General features: G+C 33.1%; 1 protein-coding gene across 1 annotated transcript; it reads right to left on the bottom strand.

Moving 5' to 3' along the window:
• Positions 1-308: 308 nt before the first annotated feature.
• On the bottom strand, positions 309-5932 carry LOC18050151 (4-coumarate--CoA ligase 2). The gene is made up of 5 exons (XM_006443134.2): positions 4653-5932; positions 2350-2548; positions 1141-1286; positions 734-801; positions 309-625 (listed from the first exon to the last, which is right to left on the bottom strand). Exons 1-5 carry the CDS (start codon positions 5694-5696, stop codon positions 400-402), a joined length of 1683 nt encoding a protein of 560 aa, XP_006443197.1. The 5' UTR covers positions 5697-5932; the 3' UTR covers positions 309-399.
• Positions 5933-11813: the final 5881 nt, after the last annotated feature.

Below are 11813 nucleotides of genomic sequence, written 5' to 3'. Positions count from 1 at the left end.
AGCACTAATCCAAATTCAAGTATACGATTTTTACATCCCAAAAAAAAAAAAAAAGTATTAAGCACATATGAGCATAACTTGTTCAAGTGCACACCTAACCTTTTCTTTTAATTTACTACTTCTCATTCCTTTTTTTTATTCGTATAATTAAACATAACCATTTTCTTTCAATTAGATGAATAGACAAATAAGATTGTAATTTGTGAATTTAATGGCAAAAGTTCAAAGAATAAGAATTTATTAATTTACTAAAATTTATTACAATAAAATTTTGGAAAACTACTCATCAAAATTACATATTACAAGCAAACATGATAATTTTTTTTGTCACACCATTCGAAGTTCTTGAATGCCAACAACTCAAAGGCGAACAAAAACTAACGTAATAAATAAGAAGAATTAATTCAAGGGCATTGAAGAGGCCAGCTTGGCTCTGAGATCTTTCCTCAAAATCTTACCGGAAGGAGATTTTGGAATCGCATGAACAAAATAAATCTTGTGCAGTCTCTTGTAAAACACTACCTGTTTTGCTATGTATTCTTTAATGGCTTCCTCGGTAAGTTCAAACCCATTTGATCGAACTACAAATGCAACTGGAACTTCTCCTGCAACTTCATCTTTTTGCCTAAATTTTAATTAGCAGCACGTCTAAGTTAGAATCTCTTCTGAAAATTTTAGGCCTCATTAATTATAAATGCGAGCAATCTAAAATGCTGAGTGTAATTTCACTTACGGCACCACAGCTGCATCTCCAATTGATGGGTGGCTTAAAAGGAGGGCTTCAATCTCAGCCGGCGGCACCTGTGTGCATGACATCCAAAAAAATTATATGGTTAAGTGCTTACATTATGATATGTAACGTGACAAGTATCTCAGAAAGTAAGATTAGGATCTTCTCCTGATCCGTACACTTTTGAACTTTTAACAATGTTATGTCATGTGTCATGTAGTAATAGTATATGGATAAGATACTACTTCTTTACATTTTAAATTTATTAACCACAAATCAATACATGAATTTTTTCTCAGGAGAGGATCTTAATCCTATAAAATATATAATTTGAGTATTGCTTTCAGGTTTCATCTTAGTTTCCGAAAAATTTTAGTTTAAAGATTTAACAAAAGGTTAAGAGAATATGCCTGGAATCCTTTGAATTTGATGATTTCCTTGACCCTATCGACTATGAAAACCTCATCATCATCATCAACATAGCCTATGTCACCAGTATGAAGCCAACCCTCAACGTCTATAGTTGCCGCAGTTGCCTCAGGATCATTCAAGTAACCTATAATTTACAAGATATGAAGATGTGTGTTACATTATAATAAGATTACAAATATCAAACAATGAAAAAGTAATGGCACTAGCTAATAATATATTCGCGCTATCAGGGTGGAACTATGTAAAGATCTGGAATAAAATAGCTTCACACAAATAAAGAATTGAAATTCCAGAAAATTACAGAGGATAGACAATAAATTTTATCATTTTATGGTAGTTTTATGTTTGGGCGTCATAATTTTCATAAATTTCTCAAGTTCATGGTTTCTCTTTATGAAGAATAAGGATGGCAAAATCCAAGCTTGGGCCGAGGCTTTCAATTATTTTTAATTTTTTTAATTGTTGTAAATTTAAAATGAAATAATAATCCATAAGTTTATAATTAATAATGAATTAAAGAAAATATATTTTAAAAATAATAATAAATAAAGAAAATGAAACAAATAAAAATTTAGAGATTTAATTTTTTAATGATGAATTTTCTAGTTCAAACATTTTCTTAATTAATTAACACTTAACAAATAGTTTAATATATAATTTAAAAATTTTGAATAGTTATTGATTTATGAATTAGAAATTTAAATTTTTTTATTATTTTTTTAATTTACTATTTTAATTTATAAACTTATTTTTTAAAAAAATAGAGGGTCGAACCTGACCCAAACTTTTTTTCTTTTCTTAAGTTCGTATCCAGCCCTCGTGCGGAGGGCTAAGTCAAAAGCCCATCGACCCGGTTCGGCCTGGGCTTTGCTTGCCCATCCTAATGAAGACCCCATTGTTAGCCTATTCAATTTTATAATTTCTTCATCATGACCTCCATCAGACCAAAATTCAAGTTCCGCCACTGTGCGCCACTGTTTTTTATCACGAGTAGTAGCAAGAAATGTTAGACTATTAGGAATAAATTACCATTCATATATAATACACGGACGCATTGCACTGCTCAGCATGTAACTAGTTCAATCAATAAGAACTACAAAGGGAAAAGGCAAAAAAAAATTCAAAAGCATAGAAATAAGGAAAGATAATATGAGCATGTATAATTATGGCAAAAGAGAGGAGCGTACCTTTCATAATTTGAGGGCCGCGGATGCAAATTTCGCCAGGTTGATTGTGGGGAAGGGAGGCACCAATTTCAGGGTCAATTACTTTGAGCTCAGCATTTCTAACAACGGTGCCACATGATCCTGACTTTGTAGGAAATGGCTGCTTTGCAAATCCTAGGCACATTGATAGCACTGGCCCTGCCTCTGTCATTCCATATCCCTGGTGTTTTCAGTCATTTACAAATTAATATAATTAGACAATGATTTGATACACTGTGAGTATATGTAATCTTTCTTAAGTGTGGGTATTTTTTTTTTTTTTCATGTGGATATGCTGCTAAGTCTTATGGTTAAATAGAGCCAATTTTAATGTTATTAAACCGCATGGCTTAACAACGTGTCCTTGAACTAACAGAAAAACATTTGTTCAAACCCAATAATACGGATGACAGAAAAAATTTATTTGCCATTAGATTAAATAAAGAATTTAAAATGAAACATTTGCATACACTAACGCTTCTGGAGTTTAAAACCAAATTCAATCTGGGATCTACACAGTACTAGATAAAACTGGCAAAACAGGTCACTGGATCAATTTGGTGTCGTGTCAAATTTATGTCAAATATAATTTATTTAATAATCATATCAAAGTATTCAAACTCTAACCTAACATAGAAATTAAAAGGGTTACATGATCATCCACTTAATATTTATATATTTAACAAATATAAAATTTATCGATATATATATATATATATATATATATATATATATATATATCTACCAATATTATAACATATACATATCCACACAGTACTAGATAAAACTGGCAAAACAGGTCACTGGATCAATTTGGTGTCGTGTCAAATTTATGTCAAATATAATTTATTTAATAATCATATCAAAGTATTCAAACTCTAACCTAACATAGAAATTAAAAGGGTTACATGATCATCCACTTAATATCTATATATTTAACAAATATAAAATTTATCGATATATATATATATATATATATATCTACCAATATTATAACATATACATATCCACACAGTACTAGATAAAACTGGCAAAACAGGTCACTGGATCAATTTGGTGTCGTGTCAAATTTATGTCAAATATAATTTATTTAATAATCATATCAAAGTATTCAAACTCTAACCTAACATAGAAATTAAAAGGGTTACATGATCATCCACTTAATATCTATATATTTAACAAATATAAAATTTATCGATATATATATATATATATCTACCAATATTATAACATATACATATCTACCGATATTTTATCCATTTATACTATTGAGATATTAAATTTAAATAAAATTTTATAAATGAAATACTGTGCATATTTACATCATGTCTAATAAAAAAAATAAAAGGAAAGAATCATGTCAATTTTTTTAGTTTTAATGACAAAATGTCCATACAAATTAATTTAGAATAAAACATATAATCGTGTCATTGATCAAATAAATAGGTCAAATACCTTAGCACATAAAAAAAAATCATGTCAACCTTGACTCAATCCATTTAATAATAGTGTTAAATTTGATAATTTTTACTTATTTATTTTTATTGTGTTTTTATCAGATAATTGAGCCGTGTCAAATTTAGTTATAATACTAGATAACAACTACGTCAATTTTCTTCTTGCATATTTGGCAATGGCCACACTCTGTGAAGAATGAATCCATTGGATATTTAAAAAAAAAAACTGAATGTTTATAAAAATAAATAAATAAGTAGAGCTTATTAATTGGATACAGCTACCAACCCGCCGAAGTTGGATAGACAACAGAAACACTCAGTCACCCACCAACCGAAAATAAAACTAAGGCCATCGCTCGGCCCACATCATAAATAGCCGCATGTGAAATGTCAATTATTTTTGCCGAATGTGACAACATTACCCTGCGGCCGCAGCAAATAATACGGCAAAAAATCCAACCCAATCCAAAAGGCCTTTCTTCGTTCAAAGAACTCAGAAACATTTTCGGAAAATAATAGCAAAGCTCAAATTGTAGTTTGACTGCCATGTATTCAAATATTTTTATATTGTCGTAAAAATAATTTTCTAATAATTTACAATGATATAAAATGTTTCCACATCATTATAAGTATTTTAAAAAATACGAATACGTGTGATTATGAGTTCAAAATATTAGTATGTCGTATATATATCTAAACACATTCCTTTGACAAAATAGGATTGTTTTTTAACTAATAAAGGTAACCTAAACGCAACCTAAAAACGGTTATTCAGTTATAACAGCAATCAATTGCATGTAACTTATTTGGTTAAGAAATGCTAATTACCTGACCCAAGATTGCTTGAGGGACTCTACTTCGGAGAGCATCTTCAAGCTCCTTCCCCAGCGGCGCCGCCCCGGAAAGCACCACCCTGATCGAGCTCAGGTCATAATCCGCCACCATCGGGTTCTTGGCCAGCGCCAGCACCAAGGGCGGCACCACAGCCGCCACCGACACCCTGTGCCGCTGTATCAGCTCCAGCAGCGCCCCTATCTCAAACTTCTGCATCAACAGAACCCCAGCCCCAGCTCTCAACGAGCACAGAAGCACGCTGTTCAACGAATAAATGTGAAACAAAGGCAAAACACACAGCACAACGTCTCCGTTTGTCAAGTAAAGATTCGGGTTCTCTCCGTCCACTTGCTGCGCCACGCTGGTGATCAAGCTCTTGTGCGTCAGCACCACTCCTTTAGGCAATCCCGTGGTGCCCGAAGAGAAGGGCAACGCCACAGGATCGTCGGGCTCGATGGCAACTTCTGGGATTTGATCCTCATCTGCTTCCGATAACACTGTGAAATGCAGGCAATTCTCCGGAGGGGCATCGATCGTGATCACTGTGAAATCTTTGTCCGTCTTCGGCAACCTGTCGACGTACTGAGACATTGTGATAATCAATTTGGCGCCAGAGGTTCTGAACTGTTTCAAGATTTCAGCTGAAGTGTAGAAGGGATTGGCCGTCGTCGTGACTGCACCGATCATGGAAGCTCCCATGAACGAGAAGACGAATTCGGCACAGTTCTGGAGGAGGATCATGATCACGTCGCCCTTTTTGATGCCGAGGTTCGATAAACCGGCTGCGGTTTTTCTACAGATGAGGTGCGTTTCGGCATAAGAGTAAGTTTTGCCAGTTAAGCCAACGATTAAGCATGGGTCGTCAGATAAACGATCCTGGAAACAATATGTGTGGAGAGGGAGATGATTGGAGATGGGTATATCGGGAAGCTTTGATTTGAAAATATGGGTGGCTATCTTTTCATTGGACGGCGCTGGTGGTGCTGGTGAAGAGATATCAAGAGACAGCTCTGGTTTTTTAGTGGCTATTGATATCATCGTGAGTGCCTTTTTTGTTTTGTCGAAATTTTTTTAGATGAATAGGGGGAGCTGGCTATGGTTTAGGGAAAATTAAGTTAGAGTGACACACGAAGCAACAGATTGCGCAAAAAAGAACATTTAAGGAGAGTGGGGGAAAGGGTGGTAGGTAGAATAAATGGATGTGAAGAAGTTTGGGGTGATTTTAAATTTGTAATTTGAAGGTGGACGTTAGCAAGAAGAGCATATGCCCATCTCACCATTCAATTCCCTCTGTACTCATTTCTTCGTCAAATCACAGCTCTTAACTGCACCTACCACACCCATAACCCATCACTGTTTTTTTTTCTCTTTTCCATTCCTTGCAATCGAGTCCCTGTCGAATGATGAAATTCTATATGGGGACATCAGTATGTGATTATCACCAGGTATTATGGTTGGTTACGTTGATTTTAACTAAAATAATTTTGTTATGTGGTAACATGTTATATTGGCTGGTCGCATAAATGGAAAAAATGTAATTCTCACTAATAGATTCATTTTTATAGCGGTTTGTGTTAAGATCTTGATCAATCTTATTAGAATTGACATTTTACGGCAAATTGATCTTCTATTTTAAAAAATTATTAGTGGTATAATGGGAAATATTATTGCATAGCAATAAAACAATTGGCCTACATATACCTAAAAATGAAGAGAGCGAATAATCAAGAATTCAAATGACAATTATTCTTCATGGTTTCCCGTGAGAACATTATGATTAAACACAATTAATGATCACAAATATGATTTTGCTTACAAGAATAAAATATACAAACAATTGCATGTGCATATTAATTAAAATAAGATTATAATAGTATCTTATGACTTCTATTTATATCTTGCACTTAATTAAATTTCAGATTCAAGAATATATATTTCCAGATTTCTATTAAGAAACATAGGCAATTGTACTACAATGATACAATCGGTGGGTGATCAAAAATTGACACGAGTGCTAATTTTTAAAACGAAATGGATTTTTAGATATGGAATTCTCAAACCTTATGAGTTATATGCAAAAGTCTAAAAAAATATGGATCTCAGTGTAAATATTCTCACCCCCTTACATGGTTTGTCACGTAGTCACTGCCAGCACCACTCATTACTGTGTTGTTAAGTGTTAACCAATCTCAGTTGATACGTGTACTTATCTGCCACCTGTGGTTGGTGCACAAGTAGAGAATAATTTTTGGCCAACGAAATAAATGCACCTCTATTTTCACGTTTCATATTTCCCGAGGGTTAAAATGTGTAAATAGACATGTGTCACCGGGCTGCGATGGGTCATTTTACAGTACCTATAATACGTCATATATTTTTAAATTTTATTTTTAGTCAGGTTGTTGATAATTGGATGTATGAACGTGAAAATTTGGTAAGAAACAAATAAATGTCACTCTTATTATTTTTCGATAGCTTAAAGGCTTATTTATATAAAATACTTTGTAACCTAAGATATAAATGAGGGATTCATCTTCCAAATGCACATAAACGTTTTGATTTTTTCAATATCCGAATGATATAGTGATCTTGATCCTTGCCATATTTACATTACTAAATGTTATTGATTCTTGTCATAAATACATCACATTATGATAATAATTATTCCCATATATATGTGCTTTTCACGCTGGCAATCTTAATATATATCGTTCTTATCAAAAAGAAAATGATTGCTTGATTTCCAGTGTAATCTTTAAACCAAGCACTTTTAAATATTTAAGGAAATTATTGGTTTATTTTAATTTCTTCATAACATAAATTTATGAGACTAGTAAGGTTAAATCATGAACGCTATTACTTCAATGTCCATTCATTCTTATTTTGCCCATTTTAAATTTTATTAATTGGATTACAAAAGAGGGGCTAGCTGGTAACTGAAAAGTCTAAATTTAGCATAAAGCCGTGATTTTTATTGATATAATCCCACAATAATAATTACACATTACATGTACTATTGTATGTTTTTCCTATGTACAGCGAATCCACTTTGTCAATGTCTGTGAAATGTGAATACCCAATACAAATCTTACAAGATTTAAATTGGGAAACAATTGTTGAGTAACATCATTCCTGTCATTTTACCTAGACATTAATTCTATGGGACCAGAAAATTGTAAAGTTGTATCAGATTGGTAAATACTTGTCTCTAAGGCACATTTTTGGAGCATTAGAGTTTTGAAAATTTGGCTTACAACTTTTGAGATGAAACCCTAGCTTTTCTAGGTCATTATATAAAGCTCTTTTGAGATCATCAATTCATCAAGATCCAAGAATTATTTGAGATTTGTTTAAAGAAATATGATTCGGTAAATTTCTCATTGTGATGATATTTATCATCTCTTCAGTTAGCTCAGGAAAGTTCTCTAATTTTTTTAGGTGATTAACCATAGTCATTCAAATTTGCACTATATAAGTTACGAATGTCACTGAATAATACATAACTCAGTCATAATATGTATATCGAATACATTTGAAAAAAAATACTGCAAATTAGTATTAATTAACTTATTTTTGTTAACTTGCAGATAATGAAGCTCCCGATCCATTCTACTATAACAGTTGTTCAAAAACCTTTGGGGATGCTCAACGTCTTTCATTGTGTAAGAATGACAAGAAGTTAAGGACCGGGGCTTGCATTGTAGTTAAAGGTTCAAAACGTTGTTGTAGTCCTTAACTATGTATTATTGTAATCTGTGGTTTCTTTAATTTATTTAAGAAGTTTAATGAAATAATTTTTTTTATATAAATCTGAAAATATATTAATAAAAAAAGAGAAGAGTTACAAAATTTTCATGTACAAGAGGTTAAGTTATGAAACGATACTTAGGATAACCCCAAGCATTGTTAAATAACTTTTTCCTAATAGCCATTGGTGGATAATGCCACCAGTCCGCTACAGAATTTCCTTCTCGAAAAATATGGGAGTATCAAGCTACAACAATTAATCTATCTATTACGGACGCACCATAGAGGAGCAAATTTAAGATTTTGAAGACAAGACAATGCAGCAGTAGAGTCGCTCTCTAACCAAACATATTAGCTGCTTCTTCAATAGCAACAATAATACAAATATTTTCAGCATAAAATGAATAATGAAGACTTAAAGACATTGCAAAGCATCCTTTAAAGGCCCCATTAAATCCCCTGGAAACAGCACCACAAGCTGCCTCTTCCAGATTTCCTTTAGCAAGGCCATCCATATTAATTTTAACCCAAGGAATTAAAGGAAGATGCCAGAAAACTGAAACTACCTTCGGAGCACGTCGCAATAGCTTCTTTATGCCTAATATATCATAAATTAGAACCTAGGTAGCTACATGTCCTGGACAATAAGAGCTCAGTAAAATAATGTGAGAAGCAATGACAACCTTTAGTTGAGACCAGGAAAGCAGACGATTTTCAAAGCATAATAAGTTTCGAGATTTCCACAAATAATAAAGCAGGATAAAGCAAGTTATGCGCTAGAGGGAGGCCGTGTGATGAGAGAATATATCATTAAGAACTAGCTTTCATAGACTCACAAGGTCTCCATCCATGGGAAATGTGACTCTAAATAAAGAAGTGAGCCAACCCCAAAGCTATTGAGAGAACCTGCATAGGAAAAATAAGTGGGTAGTTGTTTCAACAGTTTATAAGCAAAAAGGGCAAGTTGAGACAACACATAACCCATATAAACGCAGCTGATCATCTGTTGGAACTCTATTATGAAACAACCTCCAAGCAAACATAGAGTATTTCGGAGGAATAAACGATGACCACAAGAATTTGTTCCAAGGGCAGACTACACGATTGCCAAGTGAAAAATGATAAGCTTCTGCCAAAGTAAGATCATCATCTACTGAGTGGCACCACACCATCTTATCTTCGGTATCAACAAAGGGCATCTTTGTATTTTTTATATCTAAAACCAGCTGAGAGAAGAAAGATTGAAAATGATCTGGAATACACCAAGTGTTGGGAAAATATGCTCTTTAAAAGCATATGTGTTTATTTAATTGTAATAAATAATTTTTCTGATTAATAAAATAAATGAGGTATTTTATTCAAATATCTTAATTGCATTAATACTTGTATTAAAGTCCATTTAATCATATTATATGTATTTATGTGATCACCATGTGGATTCACAGAAGACATAAATACAAGTTATCTTATGATTAAATAAATTTAGTTCGCAGTTGATAAATAAAGTTGGGCACTTTATTTAGGTATAGACTGTAATAAATTCATTGAATGATTTGTCTTAATCATGTATGAATTTATTGATGTAGTACGACTACATTGAACAGGATCACATATGAGATTTAATTAACTTTGTAATAACTGTCAGACTTATTAAATCTCATAGGCGTTGATTTTACTGTAATCTTAATCTTGAGTTAATTATGATTTCATGATTGTAATTGTTATTCCATTTGAGTTACCAATGGGCACGACACATCCTTGTAGTCAAGATTACCCGGTATCTTGGTGGGAGCAATTATGAGTATTGGAGTTATGGATTAACAATAAAGAATTTGTACAACACATCTCTTGATAGGTTTTCGGCACTTGATCATAGAATTCTCTGGCCAGAGTGTGTCAACATATTTAGTATGTTGAAAATGATCATTAGAGAAAACCAGTAAGGATCAAGGAATAAGATGTTATTAAATTGATTGGACAGTTGAGATATCAATTTAATTAACGATGTGGTACAAAGGATTGTGCAGTAAAGAAATCAATGTGGCTTGGGACGAATTATTACTCGAGCATATAATTATGGAAGTCAGTTCCAATCTTTTAGTGGAGTAGATTTGGAATTAAATAATTGGGCTAGTTTAATTACAGGCCTAATTATTGTAGCCACTATTGTATGTTCCCAAATGATCCCCGGGTTAGCTCATTTAATTGACTGCACCACTACTGGACTAATAAGCAAGATAACTAGCTATTTGGGTCAAAAGCCTAAATATATCATTTAGTGGGAGGCTCCATTTAATAAGCTTATGTGTAAGGGGCCTTATGTTATTTTACAAGGTGGGTCCCCTATTGAAAAAGAAAACAACGTGAGTTTTATTTTGAGCATTCTTGGAGCCTAGGGTTTTCACTAAAGAGTGATATAAAAGGCTTATTTTTCCCTAAAGAAATGGGAGAAGCCACTTTATACAAATCGGAGAATAAGATTTTTCTCTCTATTGTTGAGAGAAAAATTTTCTCGTGCTAGTTGCTTTGGTAGTGATAAAGGCGCCCACACGTCAAGTGCAGATCGAACCTGAGTCATAACCTGGAAGATCATTGGAGACAGTTCGTGATCTAACAAGCGTGGTGGTGACGGATCGTGATCTAACAGGAGTGGTGGTGGCGGATCGTGATCTAGGAGCCTAAATCACTTCAGCGGAAAAAGCAAACTCAGATTTTCAAGGTACGATTTCTAGAATACAAATTCTTATATATTATATGAGAGCGATCTTCAAAAGGTTTTATAAAAATTTAAATACCTAATTTTTCCCCAACACCAAGCACCATCACAAATCAAGGCACTCACAGAAGAATTAAAGTTCATGCTTAAATTAGTAATATTAAATAAAGAAACAATGGAATATGACAGCCATCTATCACGCCACAAGTTAATCTTTCTCCCATCTCCCACAACCTAACGACAACCATCAACTAAAGTAGGAATCATAGTCTTCAAACCCCGCCAAATGGAAAACTTGGAATAAGTGTGAGACCAATTGTATGATGAGAGTTGGAACTGACCTTTTAAGAACTTACACCAAATAGAAGAAGATGTCAAAATATTCCAAGAAGTCTTAAGAAGAGCGGCATGATTAACTTGTGTAGTCTATTATCTAAGCTCAATGAAATAAATTGATACCACATACTCTTCATAAGAAATATTGACATTCCGTTTTCATTTTCTGTACTTTTGTGTGCTAAAAATAAAAATTTAATCATGGCTCATGGTCTTCTAAATTGGTAATTGATACATTTTCTTTTTTTTTTTAATTATAATCCATTGGCAATCCAATCTCTTATTTTCCCATCCAAGCATAATTCAAACTTTAGGTTTTTTTAAATTTTCTTTGCTTTTTTGTACTATTCGTGTCG

This window comes from Citrus clementina, unplaced genomic scaffold (genome assembly GCF_000493195.1).
Source record: "Citrus clementina cultivar Clemenules unplaced genomic scaffold, Citrus_clementina_v1.0 scaffold_3, whole genome shotgun sequence".
In the NCBI taxonomy this organism is placed as follows: domain Eukaryota; kingdom Viridiplantae; phylum Streptophyta; class Magnoliopsida; order Sapindales; family Rutaceae; genus Citrus; species Citrus x clementina.
This window is presented reverse-complemented; position numbering and strand designations above follow the sequence as displayed.